The following is a 26,182-nucleotide window of genomic DNA, read 5'->3' as shown; positions in this document are numbered from 1 at the left end:
TGGTGTTTATAAAGTTTTTATTTTCTGTTTTCTTAAAAATAACATTTGATTTCCTTTATGCATGTGTGGGGTATACTTGTTTCCTTAGGCTGAGTAATAGGCAGATAGACAACACGAGGTGGGGTCCCCAAGTGGAGGGGGTGCTGGGGGTGAGGGGCTGGGGACACAGGGGAAAGGGAGAGGGTGGGGTGACTCACGGGACGCTTGAGTGCCCATCAATGCACACACACGGTCTAACACTTTGTTTTTCGATTTTTTTAAGACATCTAAAATTACTGAAAGATACGATTTCAGCACTTAAATATACAGACGGAAATCCAAGCACTTGAACACAATTCTTAACTCTAAGCTCAGTTATTGCACATAACACAATTTAAGTAGGCTTCAGGCTATAAAGCAGTTTGCTCTGCTTGGGACTTCCTCGGGATGTCTCCCGTCTCTTTTTGTGCCCCCAGTGTCTCTTCCCTGTGCCTGCCCCCCCGCCCCCGCCAGCCCACAGCCTCACAATGGTGCTGGGTGCCAGTACATTAGCCATTCGTCTTCCCCAAGGGCTGAGGTGAGGCTTTGGTGAAATGGAAGGTTCCGGCGCGGGTCCCATGGACTCCACCCACTCAGAGGTGAAGCTGGAAGCAGACAGAGCTCATGAAAGGCGCGGGGGTGGCCACTGACACCAGGGGGACAGCGTGGGGAAGGAAGTGTGACCACTGACCACATGTTGGTCACAGCACCAGCAGGACAATCGGGGGCAGTCATGATGCCCCATGGTGCCCTCATCAACTTCACCTTCCTCTTCCTCCTTCCTGAGCTCAGACGCCATGCCTCCTTCCCCATCACCCTGAACCCTCTGAGTGGTCTCTCAAGGCACATTTGTTCTCTCCAACTCCAACTCCCCCCATCTTAGGCGTTCCTATCTCTCCCAGCGCCAACGGGTGAGGACGCCTGGGGTGGCCAAGGGCAGCTCCAGGGCCAGGCAAGAAACTGCTCTTAAATTTTGGCTGAGCTCTTTTCAACAGAGCCCTAACGCCACTGCCCACCTAACCCAGGGAAGAGAGGATATCCCAGTAGAAGGACATGGGAGGGGCCGGTAGCAGGCAGCTCGGTCAAGGGCATGAATCCGAGGAGCCAAGGAAGGGCCACCTTGCAACCTTGTTCGCGAGAAGACCTACAGCTTGTGTGATAAGTCACTTGGAGGCTGTCGACCCACTGGGAACAAGCTGCTTTGTCTAGCTTTGGGGGGCCTCAGTCTCAGAGAGTGGGGTGAAAAGCAGTGTGGGGGCTTCAGAGACAGGGCAAGGTGGGACCCCTGAGTCCCACCAGGGTCTAGTTCAGCGCCTTTTGCTTTCTTTCTACAACATATTTACAAGGTCATAAGAAACGTGCACAGTCAGAAGACCCAGAGACAGAGAGAGCACGTGCCCCGAGGAGGGGAGGGCAACAGTGAGACAGGGGTGCCCCTTCCTCCCCACCCGTCCCCACCCGGGAACGCCCCAGCCTCCTCAACAGCCACTCCCAGCAACAGTTCTGGAAGCCTCAGCTGGGGCAGAGGGAAGAGACAGACAGACTCCATACCTAGCGAGAGCTCTGGGAAGCTTCAAGTAGCTCCGAGTGAGAGAGGGGTGGCCTGCTCAGAGGGCAGAGGGCAGTTCCCTGAACTGAGCCGGGGCCAGAGGGAGAAGGTGGGAGGACAGGGAGTGGGGTAGGGAGACGGGATGCGGGGCGGGGGTGGGGGTGGGGGCTGGCTCTGGAACAGCGTGACACCTTCACGACCAGAATCGTGCTGCTGTGCTGTGGAATGAGAAGCGGGGTTCATGGGGCTAACTGCAGTTTCACTATTTTCCCCAAGAGAAAACTTGGAAGATGTCGATTCCGGGGTGCAGTAAAAGGGGCAGACTAGGTGAGGTTCTTCCATGAGGTCCGACAGACACAGCAGATGCTGCAGAAGCTGGCAGGCACAGGCTGGAGCCTTGCCCAGGGAGCCATGCCTGGGGGGACACCACACCTGCTGCCCGCCCAGCACACAGGCACCCCTCCTCACCTCCCAGGCCCCCAGGGACGGCCCCTAGACTCTCGTACACACACACACACACACACACACACACACAAACACACACACTGTGCTCACTGCGCACAGAAGGGCATGAGAGGCCCAGATCCAGGTTGGAAATTCTTCAACAAAGGTGTTAAGGAATTTGCTTCAACAGGGAGAACGGGACAGATTAGAACAAAACATGGTTTCGTCATGCCATGGAGCATGGTTTCATCCATCCTGGCTCCCACCTGATACGGAGATTTGGGGGGACAGGGAGGCATGGCTTCAGATTCTGGTTGCCCCAGTCCTACCCCTCTGACTTCACAACCTCTGAACACTTCAGAGCTCGGAGAAGCCCCTCCACTAGAGCAGCCTCAGGGGACCCTCAGAATGGTCAGAGGGTAACCCCTGGTGCTGGGAGGAGAGGGGATGGAAATGGGCCTGGCGCCTCTGTCTTAAGGAGAGATAGAGAAAAGTCACGGCAAGTGGAACTTTTCTCTGCTTCTCCTTCCCCAGGTCTCAGGAACGACATTTCCACTGGCCCGGATGGGAGAGGAGCATTTATTAAGGGGGCAGCGAGGAGGTGGGTGCACACCTGGCCAAGACCCGGCCTCTTCACCTGCTGCCTGATCCTCAGGCTCCCGGAGCAGACCGGGGGCACAAGGCCAGGCGGAAGCCACCTGCGTAACCACTGCCCACTGCCTCCAAGGGAGCAGCCCAGACCAGGCCCCCACCTGAGGCCCACGGAGAGGGGCCCGGCTGCTCCGGGGTTTGGCTCTCAGGGCTACCCTGCCTCCACTTCTCAGAGCTCCTGCCAGATCTGCAAAGGCAGACTCACCCTGGGCCCCTTTTCCTTCCTCCTCACTCTGCTCCCCGCCCAGCAGCTTGGCAAGGCCACCCCCTGCCCCTGCCTCTCCGCCTCAGTCAACCTCGGTCACTCAGGCTTGGGTTAGGAGAGGAGAGTTTCTCCAGGGCCAGGGAACCCGGTGAAGAGAAAGGGCTCACTGTAGTAGGTGGCCCAGCCCACGTCATCTGAGGGTGGCGGGAGTGTCACAGCCAAACTGGCCCAGCCTTAGGAGGACTTCAGACAGCAGACAGCTCCCCGCCCTCCCTCCCCTTTGCAATGGGGACCCCTAAAAAGCAGGGAGGGAGAGGGCAGGCAAGGGTAGGAGAAGGCAGGGCTGGTTGAGCCAAGATTAGCAATCAAGACAAGGAACCCCAGGTAGGGCAACCCAAGGGTGTCAGGACGGGCCCGAATGGGGCTTGGGACGCGGCAGGGAGCATCTCATTTCATCGATTTTGACCTTGTGGTATACGTGTGTGGATGTGTATTTGAAACCAACAGTAAATGGAAAGAAAACAGCTACAAGGAGGTCTTTGGAGCAGCGTGGACCAAGGACACGTTTGTCAGCGCATGCTACACGCACACACACACACACACATTCACACGTCCTGGCCATACGTGCCACACGCGTGCCATGCACACTCACACACCCAGTCCTCCCCGTTGGAGCCAGGGTCCTTCCAGTTGTATTTTCCGGATCCATTCATAAGCCGCCCGCTTCTGTCCAGGTCTCTGCTGGCCCGTCTCCCCCGGCCGTCGGCACCCTGGCCTGCCACGGCTCTACCAGATGTAGCCTCCATCGTCCGCCTCGCCCGCCTCGCCCTCCTCCTCCTCGGCCTCCTCGCCTGCTTCCTCTGTCTCCTTCTCCTCCTCGTCCTCCCAGCCGACACCACTCCCAAAGTCCCCTGAGAAGCTCAGGATCTCGTCTGTGAAGTGAACGAGCCGAGGGGCAGGTCAGGACCCCGCCGGCCAGCCCTCCTCCCTGCTGGCGGGCGCCCCACAAGCCCTCCCAGGTGCAGGTCAGAGGGTCCCATGCTGCCGCCCGGCCCTTACCGCAGGCGGGGGTGCCGTGGACGCGCGTGCCTGGCAGCTCCTGGCCCAGCTGGTCCGCACACCAGCATTCACCACTGCTCTGGTCACACTGCGTCTTCTCATAGTAGCCGTCCTCATCACAGCTCGGGATGAAGACTCCTGAAGGTGACAGGGCCCGGCAGGGTCAGAGCAGACGCGCTGGGGTGTGAGCTCTTTGGAGAGGTGGCCCTGGAGCCCTGGGCGTGAGCGGCAAGGGTCCAGACCCCACCAGAGCCCAGCCGCCCCAGGTACCAGCCACTCGACAAGGCTGGAACGTCTAGTGCGGGACGCCCAGCATTTCTTCTGGCTCGACTCACGGGGTCCGAGAAAATCCGCCTCCCTGACGTCACAGTGCTCAACACCCCCTATATCCTGCAGCAGCTCCTCTAGCCTGGCTGTCCTCTCCGGCAGTGCCCAGGCTTCTCCCCTCAGCCTCAGGGCCCACCCATTTTCCCTCAGGCTCTAGAAGTGCGCCTCCTCTGTCCACTCAACAGACTTCTTCTGAGAGCACCGACCCAGACAGAGACTCTGCCCCTTGGGGGATGCGGGTGAGACCCATGTAGAAATGACAATTCCAGGCACCACAGGATGGGCACCTGGAGGCCCAGCGAGCACGCTCGGGGAACACAGACCAGAGAGGGGTGCTGCCAGCAGGAAAGAGCGTGGCTTCCTGGAGGAAGTAGCACTAACACCCGTCCCCAAAGGCCACTGGGCTCTCGGTCAACAAGGCTTCGTGGGGTGGTTCCAGCACTTGGTCCCATGGGCACTGATGCCATGGGCCCAATTAACTATGGGGCCCCAAGGGATCTGCCCCTTGGCCCTCTGTCCCCTCAGCCACCACCATCCGCCCGTGGGGGCGCCTTTCTCACTGTTTCCCAAGACCCTTGAGCTTTTCCCCACCCTGGGCTGGCTCATTCTCATCCCTCAGGTCTTCCTTTGAAGACCGGCTCTCCACAGAGGTCTTTGCAGACCCCCAGGCTAATTTCTACCCACTGTGCTCTCCCTTGGCACCATACTTCCTCAAGCTACAGTCGGTAGTGCTATCTTTTTGGTGTGTCAATTGTGTGTTGTTTTCCCAAGTAACCTGTGTGCTTTATGAGGCCAGGGACCAAGTCTGTTTTGCCCATCACCTGGGCCAGGTCTACTGCCGTCTCTCTGGGGCTGGCGCCTAAGTATTTGCTGCCTACGTGAACATCTGCTATGGATGGGGCTCACCTGAGTTTTGCACGTACCCCTGCTGAAATGAATTGAACCTTCTGTATCCCACCCTCCAGCTCCAGAATGTATGGGCACAAAATTAGTGCTTAAAACACACTTATCGAGGGGCTGGTTGGGAGACCCTGTCCCACCACGAGGATAAGAACAGGAAGGGAGTTCCCTTTCCTGTCTTCCTAGGCCAGGGCCTCCTCTGGGCTCAATGTCTTCCATAACGCCCAGGAGCTGGAGTCCCTGCACCTCAGGGGGTCCCTGGGGTGGCCCTCCCCTGCCTCCTTCTCTGAGCCCAGCTCAACCCCCTCACCTGGCTTCTTCCTGGAAGCTTCCTGGATCTGGATGCGCTCCAGCTCCTCCAGGCAGGGAGGCTCTGTGGGGAGAAAAGCAGCCTCTGCTGGGGCCCATCCCATGGTGCTCGTGGGACTCATGAGAGGCCCCCAAGGCTTAGAAGCCCAGGCAGGAGGCTCTGCAAGATGAAAATACCCAGGCTTTGATTTGGGGAAGCCCCACAGTGGTAGTGGAATGCACTGATCCCTCTAAGGTCCTGAAAACCGACAAAGGGGCTCTTCGGTATAAAAAAAAAGCATGGAGACTCCAACTGGGGGAGGCCATTCCCTGGCTGTGGCATGGGCCGTGGTGCCCCGAGAGGCCCGGGGTTCTCTGAGGATGCTGGGAACTCATGGGATCAGGGTGCAGGATTCAGAAGAGGAGGTAGAAGGCACAGATTCCCCAGGGGGAAAGGCCCAAGGTTAGACAGAAGCCTGAGAATAACAGCAGCCAAATCTAACTTGCCTGTGACATTGAGAAGTCCCTAGCCCTTCCCAACTAGAGGCCTGGCTGGTTGTAAAATGAGATCATCCTCTGCCTCCTACGCAAAGAGGCTGCTGTATAGGACCGACAGAGTGAGTTTCCCAGGCCTGGAAGGTGAATGTGCTGGGGCAAGGCAGAGAGCAGGAAGACTGGGCAGGAGGGCCGCTAAAAGTGATCGAGGCACTTCACTCTGGCAGATGGATTTGTGATTTACACGGTGCTCTGCACGCAGATTTTCTCCGTTCACCCTCACAACAGTCTCCTAGATCTGATGAAGAAACTGAATTTGGAAAGATTCAGTGACTGGCCCAGAGTCCCAAACCAGCCTATGGTGGAGCCCTAGTGGAAGGCTTGGCCTCAGGCCGCGGATGCTGAACTCCCACCAACCAGGCAGAACACCAGAGGCAGAGCATCAGGGCCTTCCCTACCTCTGGGCCAGCAGGTCAGCCAACCCCTTGGAACCTCAGTTTCCCCATTGGCGATGGTTGCCACTTGGCCTCGGTGACCTCTAAGCACACGCCCAGCTCTGGTTCCGAATATATAAACCTAGCAAATGATGTCCTATCTCTAAGGCTGATGGTCACCTACACGATCACAGATTGGGAGCAAATAATGTGAGACACTCCCAGAAGTGGAACCACTAAAGAAGCCAATATGGCTTCAGCTTTAGGATCCATCAGTTCCCTCCAAGTCCCCGAGGGGGCTTGGAAATTTGACATTTGTAGTTTTTACTTTCCCAAAGGCCATGTGCTCCAGGACCCACAAAATCTGGATCACCGAGGAGCTTGACAAGGAATGGAGTGAAAGCATTGGTTTCCCCGGACTCTGACAGACATGGCACTGGAGAGGGCAGGAGGCAGGTGAGCTGGAAGGGGGGCAGGGGGCCGGGGCCAGCGAGGCGCCACACTCACTCTCCCTCCAGAAGCAGAAGCACCACTCAGCGGTGGAGACACGGCCGTCCTTGTAGGTGTCGCAGGAATTGAAGAAGGGACGGATGCAGACCTCGTACTTGTCCAGGTTGATGGCCGCCAGCTCTGTCTGGTCCAGGAAGAGGTCTGCACTGGTGTCCAGCTTGGAGAACATCCAGCCAATGGAATCCTTGCAGCTGGCCCCCAGGCTCTTGTCCAGCCCTGGGGAGAAGGCCACGGTTAGGTCACGCTCAAGGTAAGCCATTTCATCCACCTGTCCACCCATCCCTTCTCCATCTATTCAGGGGAAGGGTCAGGGCAGCTCAGATTGTAACCGTGGGAGTGAGACACTCAAGAACGGCCGAAGGTCAGTCCCCCTGCCTCTACACAGGACTGTACCTGAGCTATTCAAAACCCTGTTTGGGGAGCCCTTCAGGGAAGAGAATTTCCCGCCTTCCCGTGGCTACCCATTTCAGGGTTTGAGATCCTTCCACACTCGTCGAGAAGTTCTTCCTATTCGCTAACCTGAACCCCTCCTGCCAAGTTGCAGCCTACCTCCCCTTGTTCCAGGGTTAGGCCCTTTTTGAGGCTCAGGGTCTGGCAGGAGGTAGCACAAGGCAGGCTGGCTCAGTGCACCGCTGCCTCCCCATTGCCCTCCCCCTCCCAGGCACAGCAAGAAGCTTCTGTACTACCGGCCAGGCTGGCCCCGCTGCTGGCAGAGCCATTTTGCTTGGCGTTCTCATGAAGGAGCTGGAACCAGTCCCGCAGCCGGTCCCCCAGGTCAGCCAGGTCTTGACCTGTGCAGGTCTCTGTGGTCGGTAGGAGGGGGAGAAACGGGCAGGGGTGAAGGTGGGGGCGAAGCACAGCACGATCTCACTTTGGGATGCTGCCCGACAGGCCAGAGGCTGGGCAGCGGTCAAGGGGGAAGGGGAGAAATCACCCCTCGTCTTCCTCCCCCCGCAGTCCCTGGCACCGAGAACACACAGCACCTGCTCGCTATACCCGAGCCCCAAGCGCCCCAGCCCCGCAGGTCCCTGTTTCTGCCACTTCTCCCTTCCTGCTCTGGCCATCGCTGAGCCCTGAAGGAGACGTCCCAGGAGACGCTGGCAGCGAGGCCTCCCCCAGCCTGGCTGTGGCCCAGCACTCTTCATTACCTGGCTTGCCGTCGGTGGTGGACGGGGAGGTCTGCTCTGTGGGGCAGGGGCAGGGGCCCTCGCACCTCACGGTCAGCTGCTTGCTGGTCAGGCAGGCCTGCTGCTCCAGCTTACACTGCACGGGAAGAAAGGTCAGGCTGCGTGATGGCGGGGCTCACCCGTGGGTCCTTGTAGCTGGGGGTCCTTCCAGCCTACCAGGCAGCCACAGCTGCCTTCCCCATTTTTGACAGGAGGGACAGTCCCCATGAATAGCCTGGAGGGCTAGCCCTGCTGGTCCCTCTGGGAAGCCACAGGTCCACAGTGTGAGGGGGCAGAAGGCCCCGGAAGGGGCCTCCCAGGGATTCAAAGGCTCCCATGAACCCTGGTCTGCACTAGCTTAATCTCTCTGCACAGTTATCTTTCCCAGGACACCAGTCTCCCCGTACCCCCAACCCCATCCCCTCACACCCCTCTCTTTAGCTGCCTGTTGCCACTGCCTCCTTGCCTTCTGGCCTATCTTCCTTCTCACCACAGTCCCTTAGTCCCTGGGGAACTGACTGCTGGCCCCTCCCTCAATGGTCTTTGCACAGTTACCTCCCGGGGGGCTTTGCTCAGCTCTGGACAAAAGCTGCCAGCTATCTGCTAACATCTGCTAATTCCCCCGGCCTTTACTAAAAACCCTCTGCCACAGCTGTTTGCTGAAGCCAGCCTCGGAGAGGGTCGCATCCACTCCTGGCCCCGAAAGTGTTTTCCTTTGTCGTGTCTGGCTTATCCCCGTGAGATGATGGCTACTAAGAAGCGGTCATAGTGTTTTAGATTCTCTCCCAGCTCCGCGAGGGAGGAATTCTGTCTCTCGTGCTCAGCAGAGAACATGGAAGCTCAGAGAGGCCCAGGGATGTGTCCAAGGCCGTGGGGCTGGGATGCGAGCCTGACGTCCTGATGATCTCTCCCTCCTTGCTATTTACCGCCATGACCCTCAGACCACAGCTTCCTGGCCAAATCTTGCTCTGTCCTTGGGCTGTGCAACAGCACTCTTGTCCTCCACCCCCTCCCTCTGTCAGCTCACTGGGATCCTTTGTGTCCCTCCCGCCTCCTCAGTGTACCTTCTGCCCTCAGCCTCTGGCTTATTCTCTCTCTCTTCCTTCTCCTCTCCCGGCGGCCTCACCCCTCCTCAGCTTCAATCAGCACCCATAGCGCGTGACTCTTAAATCTGCATCTCACCCCAAAAGGGTTCCTAAGCCCAAGAACCCAACCCTGGCTGACAGTGCCCTCCAAAAACCAAACAACTACCACCCCCTGGTCCCTAGCAGAAGCAGTCACAGCGAGCACCTGCATTTCTATGGTACTTTAAAGTTTATAAGATGCTTTCACAAAGGTCTCATTTAACCCACAAAGAAATCCTGTAAGGTAGGGATCCATTCCCCCCGCCCCCAACCGTCGCCACTCCCTCCCACATGGTTGTCTCATGGAGGATTATTTCCTCCTGCCCCAGAGTGCCTGGTGCTTGCTAGTGAACACCATGCCCTCCAGGTGGGAATATGCCTGTGGAAAGATACATCCGTCACCCCTGACGACTGGATGACACATCTCCTTCGTTCCAGAGCCCTGGGTACTTTCTTGAGGACCTCACCTCACTTACTCTGACTTGCAGTTACTTGACCACCTATGTCCTCCAAGCCCCACTGCCTACCCGCATCTGCCTAAGGCCAGGGGCAGGGTCTGGCTGGGACTCTCAGGCAGCCCTAGCCCAGGGCTCAGGTGACCCTTCTATGGTCAGCCACGCTTAATGCACCGACCAAGCACTTCCGGCTCTGTTTCAGCACCGGGAGCCCCACAGGAGGCCCTGGTCGAGTCGTCCTCTCTGCTCCCTGTGGCTTCAGGTGTAACCCCACCCCCACCCCCCCCACCCGGGGCCTGGGGTCCTCACCACTGAGCTGTAAGTGTGGCCGTCAGAGCCGCAGACGGAGGCAAGCGGGGCCATGTGACAGGGCTTACAGATGGTGTCTTTGTTTCCAGGGAGCTTCAGGGCAGGTTGCTTGATCCTACAGGAGGACAGGGGTGGGGAAGGCACAGGGATGGAGGCAAAAATGAAAGAGGGACACGCAAAGGGAATGTTCGAGAGACCGGTTCTAACAAGAAGCTAGCCCTTGCAATCTGTAGCACATGTGGCCTCCTCCCTGCCCCGGCCCCCCCTCTCCATCACCCCCAGCTAGACCCTCCTCCAGCTTATAAGGGTGGAGCCAACCGGGCAGGGGACAGACCCCCGGCTTCCCCTTTCCTGTGGTCACTGAGTCCAACAGGGCCTTCAGGCAGCAACCCCAGGGCTGACTGCAAGATTTATCAGAGGTTGCAAACTGATGGCCCACAGGCCACGTCTGGCCCACAGACTCGTTTTGTTTGGCCACCAAGGGTTCTGTCTTTGAGTTATTCACCAACATTTACAAACTCTTCTATGAAAGAGTTCACATAGAAACCGGGATTCCTGGAGAAAGGGGAGGGAAATGGGACCTTTTCCAGGGGTCTTGGATCCTGGCAGGTGTTGTCCTTGGGACAGAGCTAATACCTTTCCCTCCTCTGCAAGCCTCAGAAGCTACAACCATAAATATTTCATTAAGTCATTGCATGTCAGAGCTGGAAGGAACCTTAAGCCATCTGGACCAACCTACTTGTCTTATGGATGTGGACACTGAGTCCCAGAGAAGAGATATGACTTTCCCTGAGTCCCACACTGCTTGGCGATTGATCTCATACAGTGTGGTGGTTTTAAAATATGTCCACAGGTTATCTGACACTCTCCCTTCAAAAGATGGAGTCTAATTCCCTTCCCCTAGAGACTCACTCCTGATAAAGAGAAGTAGCAGAAGTAACAATGCATGATTTCTGAGACTAGATCATAAGTGACATTGTGGCTTCCTCCTTGTTCTCTCTCTCTTTTACATGCCTCACTTAGGAGAAGCCGGCTGCCACGTTCTGAGAACACTCAAGCATCCTTATGGAGAGGTCCGTATGACTAGAACCAATAGGCACGCGAGCAAGCTTGGAAGTGGATCCTCCAGCCCCAATCCAGCCTTCAGATGATGCAGCCCCAGCCAGCATCTTGACTGTATCTCATGACAGACCCTGAGCCAGAACCACCCAACAGAACCATTTTTAGATTATTGACCCTAAGAAACCATGTGAGATAATACATTTGTTGTCTTAAGCACTAGGTTTTGGGGAAGTTTGTTTTGCAGCAATAGATAACTTACCACATAGGAGACAATCAGGCAAGCCCTTGCTATTTATGCAATGCCCCAAGAAACGCCACCTCCCCAAGCCCCTCACCTGTGCTCCAGCTTCTTGCGGCTGATGCACATGGCCCGCTGGTAGCCCTGGGCAATGCACACCTTGTGACGGCTGCACTTGACCTTCTGGCAGGGGTCCTTGGTGGTGTCTAGGGCTGCAAGGACACAGGGCCAGAATATAGGTCACCTAGAAATCAATGCCAGAAAGCCCAGGGACCCCAGCCCCACTTCCGAGCTGGGAAGCTCCTCTCTCCAGTAGTCCTGATAACCAGAGCTCCTCAGCTCAACTGCCATCAGGGCCTGGATGCCACAGAACCCGCAAGGCCATGGTCGGGATGTGCCCTCTTATCTTCAGGAGTATCATATTCCCTCACCTGGGAGGGGCACATTACCTTCATCTCCTTGCTGATTGTCCTCCCAGCTCTTGATGTAGTCATCCTAAGGAAGGACACAGGGGTAAGGAAGAAGGGAAGGGCTAAGATTTACATCCTAGAGGCGAGGCTCAACTCCAGGGCCAAGAGGGAAGAGGGCTGGGACACTGCTCCCCCAAGCTAATTGCTGTCACCCCAGGGGCTGCCCAGACCCGGGCCCTGCTAGCTGCCTCTCCCAGAATTGTATCCCCCCAAACCCATTTCCAGAATCCCTCCGGCCTCTCCCTTATATTCTTTACCCTTCCATCCCATGCTGGGTGGTGCAGGGAGAGGGTGCAGAGGGAAAGGAGAGGAGGGTAGGGTGCAGGGCTGCAGAGAGACCACAGAGAGACCCCAGGGGGTACTTACCTCTACCTCCTGGAGATCCAGAAGCAGCAGCAGCAGATCACGGGAAATGGAGCAGGAGGAGAGAAGGGGAGATGGGGATTTTAGTGTGATGCCCACCCTTAGACCATGTGGTCCCAGTGCGCTCAGGCCTCATCATGTGACCGTGGGTGCTGGGCAATGGTCTTTGATTACTATACAGTTCTCTAAGCTCTATGGCCTTCAACTGGAGGACAGTATTCCTATGTCTTCACTACAGGGAGCTTAAGGCCTGGGCCCACTCAGGGCTGGCTTTAGGAGCACTAGAGGTGAGGCTTTGAAAGGGCAAGGCCCCATCTCTCCATTGCCATGGCCTGACCATCAGACAGATGTCTAAGGGACCCATAGTGCCCAGGACCAGTGATTCTCACACCTATGCCCTAAGTGTCCCAGAAATGCCACTCTCTCCCTCAGCCAGGGTCTTTCCCTTGGTAGTCCCCTCCCCTGCCACCAGCCACCATGTGAGTGGGGCAAGAGGGAGGGCCTCTCTTCCACTGCACAGAGACTGTTTTCACTCAAGTTCTGACTTTCCTGTAGTGTTTAGATGGTGCACTGAGAGAAAGGGGGGCTGTGGCCCTTCCTGATGTCAATGTTTTCCTCAGTTACCCTGGTCCAGCTGCAAATCCTCAGATTCCAGGGTCCTGAAAAAGCCCTCTGACGTCATCTGGCCGAGCCCCCTCTATTTGCAGGAGAGGTTGGACGGCCCAGAGACAGGACATGACCCACCCCAGATCCCACTGTCTTAGAACTCAGGTCTCCTGCACCCAGCACAGACCTCTCTTTTGGCTACAGCACACAGTCTCCAAGACCTAAGGCACAGGGAGATAGCCCCTCATTCTGCTCCAGCCACAAGGGCCTCCCTGGGCCCACGGATCCTACTGTGGCCAAGGCAGAGCAGCTCCTGCCCGGCCTAAGCTCACTGGCACAAAATCCTCAACTCCTTTCGGTTTCCCCACTAGCCCCTGTGGGGCAGAGGCAGCTGCTGAAACCAGCAAACAGCTCCCAAGGCGCTCCTGGTGGAAGCTCCGGCAGGCAGGTGGGGAGACGGCTTCTTGGGACCGCAGGCTGGCAACATCACGGAGCCAGCTGCTGGCCTCCTCTGGATGGGGCTCTGGAGCTGGGGGGCGAAGGGGCATGAGAAGCCACGTGCAGCCGCACCCTTCATCCTGAGTCCCATCCACCCAAAGATCAGAGCTGTGCAGGGATGGAAGACAGAGGCCACGCTGCAGGGTGGGGGTGCGGGTGGGGAGGGGCCAGACCCTTGGCAGGCCTGGAGAAGAGGGCATGGGGTTCCCGCACTAGAGGGCAGCTACATGGAGGCAGCAACAAGCACCCACAAGTGCTTTGAAAGCCCCAGGGCTTTGAGGCCACTGACTCTGGAAGCTGCCAAGCATCAGGGCACCGGGCAGGGGCGAGGGCCCTTACCGACATGGCCTCCTGGGCGAAGGCCAGGAAGGGGCCGGGGCCAAGTGTGTATGCCTGTGTATGTGCTTCTGCACACGCGTGTGCATTCACGAGGGCCCTGGGTGCACGCGTGCGCACTCGCAGGCACACATTTGTAGCGTGTGTACGTGCTGGTGTGCAGGTCCCGTCTGTGAGCGTGTGTTCGCAGGCACACACGTGTAGGTAACAGCGCATGCTGGGTGTGCAAGGAAACAAGGACACTTCGAGGCAGCTCACCCAATGCCAGATGGTTTTTATCCAGAAACGAGGTTAACAAAGCCCACTTCTGTGAGCAGCCCCCAGTTTTCCCACTTGGGTGCCAAGGCCCTCCCTCGGGCTTGGCCCTCCTGCCTCTTCCACACAGACAGAGAAGGGGAGACGGGGCTGGGGGCAAGGAGAGGGAGAGAGACCAGCAGACCTCTCCCCACCAGGGCCTGGCTGTGCTAGCTCTGTGCTACCTGTATTGCCTTCATGGGTGTTTCTGTGCATTTTTGTCCATCTCCTCTGTACCCTTCTCTCTCTGCGTACCCTTCACTCTGCCTGTTCCTGCCCGCCGCCCATGTCTAAGCAGCCTTCGCTCCCAGGAGAGTGGGAGCCGCCAGCCAGAGAGGGGGATGAGAAAGAGAGAGGGCCCCAGGGTCACACAGTCCCCATACTCCCCTTAGCAGCACACCCTGGGCAAGCACCTTGACCTTTAGGAGCCCAGCACCCATCTCCTGGGACCACTCAGAGATTAAAGATGGTGTCTGAGGGGCGCTCGGTGTCCAGAAAGCACTCAACTAATAAAAGCTGTTAGAGCAGAACAAGAGACCAAGGACTCTGGGCAGAGGAGCAGAAAAGGAGCAGGGAGAGGTCCCATGAGGAGTCCCTGCAAGTGAGGAGACAGAGCTCTCCCCCCAGCCCCCAGGGACAGCAGAGACCAGTGGAGTGTGAAGAGAATCACCCTGGGGCATCCCTTGGGGAAGGGTGATGGGGTCCTGTGGGTGGCACAGGGGCAGAGCCCAGGGATATACTCAGGGGACCCTGAGGTTGGGTGTGGGCTGGCACAATCTATAAGCTGAAAAGGAGGTGTTTGTTGGTAAGTGTGAATAATGCCTTTCAGTGCAATGGCGTCTATTTATGGCACCCAAGTGGGCTTATTAGCAGTTGTGACAAATGGCCTCATAAAGGCACTAGGGTCGTCTCAGGAAACAGGGTTCTGTCCCGGCTTTGCTGCTGATCTATCATGTCCTCCCCTGAGAAACAAGGATTCCGAAGAGCCCCTGCCCAGTGCTCTGGAGCGAGGGCCAGGCCAGAGGGAAGGTGGGTCCTGGGCTGAGATCCACATTTCTGGGCAAAGGAAGAGCACATCTATTTTACCCGGTTGATTTCGGCAGCCGTGACCACCCCTGTGCCCAGCGGTGCTCAGCACAGAGCAGGCCTGTGGAAGAACTTTTGGAATGTACAAGTGCACCACGACTTGTATTTCATGGTGCTTTCAAATTACGTCCTCTCCAAATAGTTTCATGTAACTGTCTTCCTTCTACCCTCACGATCCTGGGAAACCGGCAGGACCAATAGGATCAACCCCATTAAAAAGGAGGAAACTGAGGCCCAGGGAGGCAGGGCAGCCAGCCAAGGGCCAGAAGACAGAGGAACAGCCGAGTCAGGACCCCTCGGACGACCCAACGTGCGTAGGCGAGGCCTCGCTCACTGAGAGAGGAACAGTCTTGCACTGAGAAGGGGGTGCAGAAGAGGTAGGGAGGCCTTTGGGCTCGGAGACTGCTCTAAGCTTGGCTCCCTGAGCATCCTCGGGGTTAAGGGTCCTCCTCTGTGCCATGTGGGTCTCAGCAATGGCTGCGCATTAGAACCACCTTCCGAACATGTTAAAATGCCCGTATGGGTGGGCTGGCTCTGGTAGAGCCCTCACTGGTGCTGAGCAGCTCTCCAAGGTAGGGTCCTTCCAGCTTTGCACGTTGGGTCTAATGCTGTCCTCATCTCCTCTGGCGTTGTCGCCCGTAACGTAGGGCCTTGGGGAGGAAAAAGAGCAGCTACTCCCTCCCTCTGAAGGCGCCACACACAAAGCAGATGCTCAGTGCGCCAGGCACAGGCTGACTCACGGGAACCCGGGCTCTCCGCCTTCTCCCGTGGCGTGCACATCACGGCACCCTCGCCAAGTTTACAAGAGCAAGGCAAAGGCCATGCTTATCATCTGCACATCCTGTCCACCCCACCCGCTGCCTCCAGCCTGCCTTCCTCCCCACCATGCCCCTGTCCCACCTTGCCAACCCCAGCCTCAGTCGCTGCCACGTCCCCGGCGGGTCTCCCACCGTTTGTCCTCGACACGGCCACAGCAACAGGGGTCCTTCCAGACACAATTCTGACCACATCTCTCCCTCCTTAAAACTCTTCACTGAATATATACTTCGTTCTCATTTTGAAAAAAAATCCTAAAGGTTAGTAGGTAAAAAGGATTCGTAGCAAAATGTTAACATGGTTTGCTCTGGGGGATAGGAATACAAAGGATTTTGGCATCTTTCTGCTTTTTTCCAAGTTTCCAAAATTTCTACAATGTGAACATGTTTTACTTTTTTTTTTCTTTTTCACTTAAAAACATTAAAAACAATGTTTATTTATTTTTGAGAGAGAGAGAGACAGGGCATGAGCGGGGAAGGGGCAGAGAGAGGGAGATACAGAATCTGAAACAGGCTCCAGGCTCTGAGCTGTCAGCACAGAGCCCAACGCGGGGCTCGAACCCACGAACCGTGAGATCATGACCTGAGCTGAAGTCAGATGCGCAACTGACTGAGCCACCCGGGCGCCCCAAAACATTTTTTTTAAGTAGGCTTCACACCCAGTTTGGGGCTTAAACTCATGACCCTGAGATTAAGACCTAAGCTGAGATCAAGAGATGGAATGCCTTGGGGCACCTGGGTGGCTCAGTTGGATAAGCGTCTGACGTCAGCTCAGGTCATGATTTGAGCCCCGTGTCAGGCTCTGTGCTGACAGCTCAGAGCCTGAAGCCTGCTTCAGATTCTGTGTCTCCCTTTCTCTCTCTCTCTTTCTCTGCTCCTCTCTCTTAAAAATAAATAAACATTTAAAAGTTTTTTTAATAAAAAAAGAGATGGAATGCTTAACTGACTTTGCCACCCAAGTGCCCCACTTTTTTTTTTAATTTAAATTTTTTTTTAATTTTTTACGTAAGCTCTATGCCCAATGTGGAGCTTGAACTCACAATCCCGAAATCAAGAGTCACACGTTCAACCAACTGAGCCAGCCAGGCACCCCAGTGAACATGTTTTACTTTCTAATGAAGGGAAAAAACTACAATAAATACTGTATTTAAAAATCCTCACTGTTCCCGGTCACCTACAGAAGAAAGCCTTCTCTCGATCTGTTCCTGGCTACGCCAGCCCCATGTCCTTTCAGCCGATGCTTCAGCATGGCCAGACCTCGGCATAGCCTCCTTCCCCAAGTGGGATGTGTGTTTGCATCCAGCCCCAGGATTTCTATTCTTCTTTCAAAGCCCGACTCGGCCATCATCTTCCCTAACCTGGCCCCATAGCTAGTTTTCCTTCGGGCCAACTGCAGCTGGTACAGTTACACCAAGGGATGCCCTTGCTTCTGCCCTATTTAGATGGCCAGTTCCTTGAGGGCAGACACCTTATAAAAGTCACCTGTCTATGCCCAGCACCTAGCACATAGTAAAAATACTGCTAATAACAGCTAATATCTTTTCAGCAATTACCACTTGGCAGGCATTGTGCTAAGCACCTTATATCATCGGCTCAGGTACTTACTCGTTACAACAACCCTGAGAGAAAATTACTATTATTATCCCTGTTTCTAGACGATAAAATCGAGGCTTGGAGAGGTTAAGTGACTTACGCAGGATCCCATATCAATTGCACAGCAGGGTACTGGCACCCCTCCCACCCAGAACTGGGATTCCAGAATCCATGCCCCTAACCAGGACTCCATACCGCTCCATAAACCCATAAACTTTAGCAGGTGGGGAAAGTCCCAGGCCAGGGGCTGGACCTGGAGGCCCAATCCCAGCTCATGGATGGTTCCTCCCACCACACCAGCTCCGCTGCAACCCCTAGACGGGGAGTCCTGTAGTCAGAGGAGGGGCTGGCAAGGGTGGGGAGAGACACCTGGGCCCAGTCTTCTTCAGGCGCTTTCCACAAACCCCTTCATAAGCCCCCGGTTCTGCTGGTTTGGAGCTAACCCATCTCCTGCTTTGATCTCTGTGGCTCAGCTCGGTTGCCATGGAGACAGGGCCCACTGTGCCAAGCTGGGGGAGAGCTGGTGGTATGTGCGCAGGCCTAGCCGGGCTTAGGGGGCGCATGCTGGGTGTTTCCAAGCGCTGTTTACTTCCTGTCATTTTAATTAGCACCCAAATCACCCGCTCACTTCACAGCTTGAATTAACCCAATCTCTCCCAGCCTCTCCATCTGGTGAGGGAGACGGGACACAACAATGAATGTAGCAGAAGAAGAGCAGCCCCCGGGGCCCCGATGTATTGGGCTAAAAAGCACCTGGGCAAATCTCCACCTGCCTCTTTGCATCAGAGTGTGATGGGGAGCCTGACACCCACCCCCCCCAACGTGGAATCAGGGCACTGGGCTCCCGCCTGGCCTTGCCTCTGACTGCCAGCAAGACAGCCTGCTGGAATACTGCCCTCCCCGTAGCCCACCTCTGTGTCCGTAAAATGGGCAGGCTCCCTTGCCTTCCACCCTGAGCTGCAGGGGCACCCAGTGCAATGTCTCAGAGGACTTCAGAAACTGCGGAGCACTGCACTTTCAAAAGCCACGAAACAGGACCACTGAAGCCAGGGTTCCAGTGGGAGTCGGGGGGGGGCAGAGGCACTTTTGGGTCTCACGGTCACAGGGGGGGGGCCTCAAATATAGACTTTGGATATTGTCACCAAACGAGGCAGAGGCACAGAGGCACACGAACAGGACAGAAAGATGTCCATCGTGAGACTTTAAATACAGCACAACTTCTGTAACCTTGTTAGGGCATTTCTTCATTTTTTAATAGATCGAGAACCTCTAAAAATGTAAGTGGGCCAGGCCCCTCTCAACCTCCAAAAGGCCCGGTGCCCAGCACTATTTTTGCCTCATTCCTCAGGCAAGGGAGCCTCCGATGAAGCCCAGTCCCCAGGAGAAGGCCCGGGGCGGTGAGGGGGCACTTGTGGCTGGGGCCTCCTCCCACCGCCCCCCACCCCTACAAACAGCCAGAGGAGCACTGAGTGAGGGACCCAGAAAGGAGTGAGGAGGGGCCCAGTGCGGGCCATCTAGGCTCCTTCTCAGCCGAATACCGACTCCTGCGTCACATACTCAGGCAGGAGGCATCTTGAGGGGGCAGTGCCTGCCCTGTGGAGGCTGTGAAAACAGGAGCAGTCATTAAATATTTGTTCCTCTCTCAGAGGGAGTGGCAGGGGCTACGTATTCGGCCTGAGCAAACAGAAGGAGACAGGCATCTGTGAGACTCTCGGCCTCCACCCCTTCTCCCCTTGGAGGAATTTCCTTGCAGGGCCAAAATGTGCTTATCACTCCCAGCATGCCAAGGGCTCCACCTGGCCGCAGGTATGCAAGCACCCCTGCCCGCACTCCACGGGCTTGACCTCTCCACTGCTCTGGGCATCACAGCCACACCCCCGCCCTTGGGTTTCTGGTTCTAGGCGGCAGCCCCAGGGGTCCATAAAGGGCAGAGAGGACAGGGGCGGGGTGCAAGGGAGAGGGGGTTGGAAATTCTATTCTGAGCTGCCTCGAGACCTCGATTTCCCTTCTGGAACATGAGTGGAGACAGGATTTACTCCCCGAGGAAACACAGGCATGGTGTGAGGAAAGAACACGGGGCTGAGAGGGGAGAAGTGTTCTCAGGTGCCTGCACCTCTCTGGGTCTGCGTCTCCATCTGTAAAATGTGGGAGCTTGTGCTTTAGAGCCACTGAGGCTCCATGGTTCTGCTCCCCCAGCTCTTCCAAGCTGAGAGCTCTGAGAATAGAGGGGAAAGAGCCTGAAGTTCAGACTCCTACAAGGGAACAAGGGAGCAGGGGAAGAGCCAGAGGGTGTCCTTCAGGTAGAGGTAAGACACTGGCCAGGCCTGGCTTATCCGTCTAGCTGAGTGAAGCCTTGACATCTTTTCTGATGTCAGGGAAGAGAGCTGGGGGGGGGGGGGGGGGGCAGGAGGCCCTGCCATGGGGAACTTGTGCCCTGCCTGCGAGAGTCCTGTGCTTAGCTGCTCCAGGGTCTGACAGGTGGATGGACTGCTCTGGAGGCATACTGAGGATGGGGAGGAGGCTGAAAGGGTGAGGCTGGCATCAGCCAGGTCCAGGCCCACAGACACAGGGGCTGAAGGACAATCTTCCTTCAAGGCATCATGCACTCCCTTCTCCTCCAAATGAATCATTGGAGAGTCAGGGTGCCAGGGTTCTAGTTGGACTGCCTCAACCTTCCAGGATCCAGAAAGAGGAAGAGAGCTCCCCAGATAAGCAACATGGCTCAGCCCAGAGCCCCAGCACCCACCATGCTGCTACCCAGAGAGGACGGTGAGGAGGGTGGCTCACAGGACGAGTTAGCTGAGATCCTTTCTGGCACATTCCACAATGCATACATCTACACTGAGCACCTATACTGTGTGCACACCCCCTCGGAGGACAGGGGGGTAAGGTGCGCAAGTAGTCTGTCCCCAGATCCTGCCCTCAGGAGTTTAACCGTGGGAGGAACGTGATAAACACACATTAAAAAGGCCGGCGGGAGGACTTCTGAGATACAAGCCCACAGTGGAGGTGATATCGTGAGGCAGTGCCAACATGTGCCAAATGAATTTATGACCAATAAATACCGTGGGAAGCCTGAGGAAGGGGCTATACCCGCAAATGAACTCTGGCTGAGCCCTTAGGAGCTAAGAGGCTGTCGCATGTCAAGAACCACAGCACCCCATAGCCTGTAGGTGGGCCTAGGTCTGCCCACCAAGGTGAGGTACAGCGGTGTATCCAGGCCTAGGCCTAGGCATACAGTTTCCCTGTTTACAGCCCGAAGAAGACCCATGTTACACCTGCAGGGAAACATACACAGGGGCGTAGGACTACCTCCTGGTATTTGCCCCAAGATATCATTAAGGCCCCATTTCTCAGGTTTCTCTGTCTCTGGCTAATGCAAACCCTACCCTGCTCTGGTCACAGATACTTCCTCTGGAGCAAAGAGAAAATCCCTTCCCTCAACCCAAAGACTGTGCTGCCCAGCTCGTGGGAGAGGCGGAGGGGGGTGGGTGGGGTACGTCTTCGGGTGAAGGGGCTGTTGACTGACTCTGGTGCCATCCTCCTAGAGTCAAAGAATGATAAGAGCTCTGTAGATGCTTCTGTTAGCCAGCCCATTAAACCAATGGGAAAATCAAGGGCTAGAAACGGGAAGGAGCTCTCGCAAGGTCACAAAGCTAGTTCTGTCCTCCCGTGAGGAAGACAGGCTGAGTGTTCTCCCTGGGCCCTTGGGGCAGGATAGCACTCTTCTGCTCCTCTAGACAGACTTCTGACCTTCTGGAGAATGGGAGGGGGTGGTGTTGATCTTCCACCCTCTTTAGCCTCCCTGGAAGATGAGAGGACCATACGACAGCCTCTCCAGGCAAAGAGTGCTCTTCTCTCCCTCTCTTCCCAAGGCTTGGAGCCCCGCCGGGTGTTCAAGTGCCCCTCACCATGCTGACGCGGCTCTGGGAGATGCCAGCCCCTCCAGTTGGGAGAGGATTCAAAATCAGAATGCGGAAGGAGGCCAGGAAAGGACCTACCCTCCCATCCCCAAATCCCAATTATGGAATCCATTCTGACCCAGTTTGGGGTTCTTCTCACACACCCACACTTATTCACAAACACCTGTGCAGCTCATTCCCACACTTGCATCGATTTAGGTGTATGGAGTGGGGAGAGGGGAGGGGTGGTGATAAGGGAGCCCCTTTGTGGCTACAACCTGTTACTGGCTTACTTGGTGGTCATAAAACTGTGAGAATCACGAGTAACCAGCAGGCATGACTTCCCCGAGCCAGCTCCCAGGATCAGGTGAAGCCCCTGGCACAGGGTTGGTGCTCAGATCTGCAGCGAACGAGTGAGTGAGTGAGCATACATCAAAGTCTTTCTCATGGGGACGGAGGCACAGAAATGATGATCCATCTGGCAGTTTTCGACGGGGCTGGAAAGTGCCTGAAACGGGGTGCCCTGCAGCCCTCTGACAAGATTCCTCCACGCTTACATATTCGTTTTAGCCTCCCAGCCTGAACCAAAGCTCAGAGAGGGGATGGGACGGACCTGGCATCATTTGGCCAGCCAGTGGCAGCGTCAGAACCTGAACCCGGGCCTTCCAACTCCCAGGCCAGAGCTCTCCTAGCATACTGCACTCCTGCCTCTCCTGGATAGAGAGAGGCCTTTCGGGTCTCACTAGGTCATGGGGTGGGGAGCAGGCTGGTGGCAGCCTACTGAAGACACTGAGGGCTTTGCCCCCCTCTTCCTAGGAGGAGCGGCTCCAGCCCAGGGCAACCTTGAAGGCTCACAGGGCACAAACTAGGGGAGACTTCTTTCTTCCCATTTTTCACTAAGGGTTAGGCCTAGAGTTTCCCTAAAAGCAGATTGTAATCAGATGACCTGGATTCAAATCCCAGCTCTACCACTTACCAGCTATTCAACCCCTGGGTAAGTTACATTCCTTAACTTCTCTGTGCGGGGGCGTTTCTTCAACCATAGAATGGGTGCATCACAAAGAATGATAAATAGCTCACGGGTTGTTGAGGGGCATGAGAGGCAATGCAGATCAAGTGTTTACTGCAGGGACTGGCAGATGTAAGCACTCACCACAATCGGTGATTCAAGGTACGTTAGTTAACTGCATGCCTCCTGGGGGCCGAGCACTGTGCTAGACGCCCATAAATATCATTAAAGTTTAATGGAGGTGGAGTACAAAGTAGAGAAGAGCCAAGAAGAAAAAGAACACTCAGTGCTGCCCAGCCAGGCTCTTGGAGCCCGCCGGGAAGAATGCTGTGTAATGGGCCTGCCTCCTCTCACGTGTCCATCTCTATCTATGAGGCCTTGGATGCTCTATTCCGAGACCTGTAGTCAAATCCCACCCAGTTCTGCAGGGAGGGAATCTGGAGATAATAGCACTGGGGAGCAAGCCTCTGAAAAGCCCAGGCCTGCCTAGGGTAGAGCACAGCTAGATCCCAACCTCCTCCTCTCCTCTGGCATGACGTACTCTCCTCCCTGGCAGCAAGGCACTGGGCATTAGAGGAAATCTACCCAAGCACAGGATGCGAGAGCCCTGCACCCACTGGAGGCGAGGATTACTCTGCTGGTAAATCCTGCCTCCCTATAATCCTAGCGCTCAGAGAAAGAATGCGAAACTGAACTCCCTTCTAACCAGCTCAGGCCAATTCTATGTTGCAGCAACTGCCCACGCTTTCTTCCTCTTCTTCATCCTCCTGACCTCTTCCACGTGATTCCCTGAGTCTTCTCCCCTCAGTTCAGTCAACAGCATTTAATGAGACCTGTCCCTCACCTTCCGTACTGACTCCTCCATCCTATTCCCCAACAACATTCCACTCCTCCCGCTTGCTTCCCTTCTACTGAGGGAAAACGGGGCGGGGGGGGGGGCTGCGCCATTTTGTGGTTATGAACTAGGTTCTGGTTTGACCTGGCGATGCCAGGATCCTTTGAGGATCCAAGGGGCATATTTTCAGGAAAGCTGGCCTGATGAAAGGTATATAAAGCCCTATGTTACTGTGAACAACTAGAGGGCCTTCAGGCTTTAGAGTATGAAGCGGGGCCTCTACTAACAGAGGAGGGATGAGAAGAGTCTATAGTGGTGGCACAGTCCCTGTGGAAGGTCTGAGCACTGCACAACTCCAGGGGGCGCCATTCATACTGTGGCACCTCTAGAGTTGTGCAATGCAGTGGCTCTGAGCTAGCAGCCTCCTGCCCTTCTGCAGAAGCTGCCAGTGGAACTCCAGAGCCAGACCCTCCTGCCCAGCTTTCTTTGTCCTCCTCTCCCTGATTCTGTCTTCCCAAAGCCAAGGCTACCTTAAAAGGTGTTTTAGAGGACACTATAAAAGCCTGAGGCCACCCAAATTAATACATGCCCTAAAGCTTTCCATGGACCCTATGGGGTCAGGTCCTGCAGAATTTCAAATCTGCTGCCTTTCCTGTGATAAGCATTGGAGGAAGGAGGAAGTGATTGGCACCAGTACAGGGAGACAGGTGGGCAGCCTTGTGTCAGGGGGCCAAGCAGTCAGTCATTTATCCTCACCTACAGAGTTGGCTATTGGAAGCAGGTGGAGGAAGGGAGATGGGGAGGCATCTTTATTTTTACACCTTTACTGTTCTGATTAAGCATTTCTTTTCCCTCTGACCTTCACCAGTCTCACTTTGGAAGATCAAACAGCCAGAGAGTCAGAGGGAGGCCTGGACCGGTGACACGTGGATTTGGGATGGACCAGCCTGCGGCCGCCCCCTCGCTGCTGCTGCCGTGGGGCTGCTTCCCAGGCAGCGGCAGGCGGTTGCAGCTAATCTGTGCTGGGCCTGCAGGGGCCTCGGAGAAGGCCTCGCTGAGGGTCCTGCCTCCCTTGGCTGGATCAGCCGTAGGAGGGGCAAACTGCCTGCTCTGGGGCCCTGGCCACTCTGCCCCAGCACCTGGCTGAATGCGATTCTTTCTGATGAATTACAACCTACCCTAGACTTTGAAGAGAAACTGGCACTTCTCTCACCATAACAAAAAAATCCTTATCTCTGCCTCTTTCCATCATTTGGCTGGAGATCATATGAAGCATGTGTGTTTTAAACACATTTCTAAGGAACTTCTGGACACGCACAATTTAAGAGAAGATGAGAAAGGTCACCGGTGTGGTCAGTGTTGTACCAGGTGGGTCTGATGAGGGAATGTGGCAAATGAAAAGCAAGAACTGGGGTCATATTAGAGGCATCTGAGAGCACTAGGTGGCCAGGACCAGCGTTCTCCTCTGGTGCATCTGCATCCGGGCCCATCCTCCACCTCACACCCCGCCCCCCCTTCTCTGGGTCCCAGCCACGCCCTCTGCTCTCCGCCCCCGCCCCCCTCTCCCCAACTTCCCCCTTCTGGGAACGCAGCCTCTGGTTTCCCCTCTGATCTACAGGTGCCCGTAAACAAAGTGCTGCAGCAACGCCAGCGCCAGCGAGTCCGCAGCCGCCTCCCCAACCCCCACCAGGCTAAGTTCGGCCCAAGGTTAAGCCAGGGTTCGGGCAGGCGTCCGCGAAGAGACCCCAGACCCAGCTCTTGGCGCCCTCCCCTCTGGTTTTTCAAGGCCACCGGGCTCCGCAGTCTTCCCTCTGGATGGGAGCCGCTACCTACTCTGGGCCCGGCTCCCCCACGAAAGGTTGGTCCTGGAAAACCAGCCTCCATGAGTTCGCGCCACCCTGCATGGGGACCCCAGACCTGGCTCTGGTGGCCACCCAAAGGTGGGCTCGGCTGTTTTCGACTGCTGTCACCCGCCCCCAGTCATGGACACGCCTTTCACCATGTCGCCTAATGAGAATTGCTAGGACCCCCCCGCCCCCCCACCCCAACTCAAAGCCCCAACCAAGGGCTCTCTCCCCTCTGTCCTCCCTCCCCCAAAGCCCAAGGTGGGAACAGAGGGCACTCGCACAAGATGATGCTACCTTCCCGGCCGCACCCAGACCTGCCCCTTCTGCAGTGCCCCGTATGTGGAGCCTGCAGCATCCACCCGGCTGGGGGCAGGCCTGGGGGCCTCCTTTTTTTTTTGCCACCAAAAAAAAAAAAAAAAAAAAAGGGAGCTGGTGGGGGGTTCAGCCGCAGCCGGGGCCCCCACCCTCCCGTCCTGCACCCCCATTGCATCCCGCGCCCCTCTCCGCGCCCGGCCTGCAGTGGAGACAGCGTCTGGAGCGCGCGCCCCTGGAGCAACTCCTTGCCCAGGACTCGCCCTGGGTGGTTGTGGGGCTTGGGGTCCTGGGCCCGGGGGCCTCGGGGAGGGGGCGCCGAGCCGTCCCGGCGACGGCCGGCGGGAGCCGGGTGGGTGCACGTTGTTTACTCTCGGTGCGGTCAGCCGCCCGGGCTGCGGAGCGGGTCGCTGCGACGTGCAGCCGCCGCTCCGGCGCCCGGGGCTCTGCTCCGAGCCTTCCTTCCCAGACCCGCGCCCCCGGCCCTCGCGGCCCTGCAGACTCACGTCTCGGAAGCGGTTCCAGTGCTTGATCTTGCCGCTGTACTGCGAGATGGACGACAGCCATTGCTCGTCCTCCATGAAATTGCCGGGGGTCTCGCCCTCCTTGAGCCCTTTGGCGTCGCCTTCGGCCAGGGCGGCCGCGGCGAGGAGCAGCAGCGGCAGCACCAGCCGCCCGCAGCCCGGGGCGCGCATCGTGGTCAGGGTCGGACCTCGGGGGGGCGGGGGGGGTCTTGACTTCTGCAGTATTTTAATGTCCTTCCTCCCACCCTGCGGTCGGAGAAGCAAACGCCGTCGTCTTCTTCCGCCCTCCTCCTGCGGTCTGACTCCGGTGACAGACGGATAGTGGGTCGCGGCTGAAATGTGACCTGGTTAGGAGATGCACTTGTCTGAAAAAGCCCAGCGCTGGACGCGGAGAGGGAGAGAAAATCAGAGAGGCTGCGCCAGCAGGGGCCGTGTCTGTAACTGTAGCATCAGCATCA

The 26,182-nt window shown here is 56.6% G+C and overlaps 1 protein-coding gene and 1 long non-coding RNA gene across 2 annotated transcripts; one reads left to right on the top strand and one right to left on the bottom strand.

The window, feature by feature from the left end:
* On the bottom strand, positions 1-26,182 carry SPOCK2 (SPARC (osteonectin), cwcv and kazal like domains proteoglycan 2). The gene is made up of 11 exons (XM_030334679.2): positions 25,707-26,182; positions 12,071-12,079; positions 11,684-11,729; positions 11,332-11,446; positions 9,935-10,049; positions 8,029-8,143; positions 7,567-7,683; positions 6,878-7,096; positions 5,464-5,526; positions 3,927-4,064; positions 1-3,799 (listed from the first exon to the last, which is right to left on the bottom strand). Exons 1-11 carry the CDS (start codon positions 25,893-25,895, stop codon positions 3,654-3,656), a joined length of 1,272 nt encoding a protein of 423 aa, XP_030190539.1. The 5' UTR covers positions 25,896-26,182; the 3' UTR covers positions 1-3,653.
* LOC115527208 lies at positions 14,637-20,963 on the top strand. The gene is made up of 3 exons (XR_003972861.1): positions 14,637-14,723; positions 20,594-20,597; positions 20,952-20,963. It is a non-coding gene; the product is annotated as an uncharacterized LOC115527208 (long non-coding RNA).

Source organism: Lynx canadensis, chromosome D2, assembly GCF_007474595.2.
Source record: "Lynx canadensis isolate LIC74 chromosome D2, mLynCan4.pri.v2, whole genome shotgun sequence".
In the NCBI taxonomy this organism is placed as follows: Eukaryota; Metazoa; Chordata; class Mammalia; order Carnivora; family Felidae; genus Lynx; species Lynx canadensis.
This window is presented reverse-complemented; position numbering and strand designations above follow the sequence as displayed.

Excerpts from the sequence above, each read along its gene's own strand:
- SPOCK2 (XM_030334679.2), bottom strand. The coding sequence starts at position 25,895 with ATGCGCGCCCCGGGCTGCGGGCGGCTGGTGCTGCCGCTGCTGCTCCTC. Across the intron at positions 10,050-11,331 it reads CGCAAGAAGCTGGAGCACAG|GATCAAGCAACCTGCCCTGA; the intron begins GTGAGGGGCTTG and ends GTCCTCCTGTAG. Across the intron at positions 5,527-6,877 it reads CTTCTGCTTCTGGAGGGAGA|AGCCTCCCTGCCTGGAGGAG; the intron begins GTGAGTGTGGCG and ends TTCTCCCCACAG.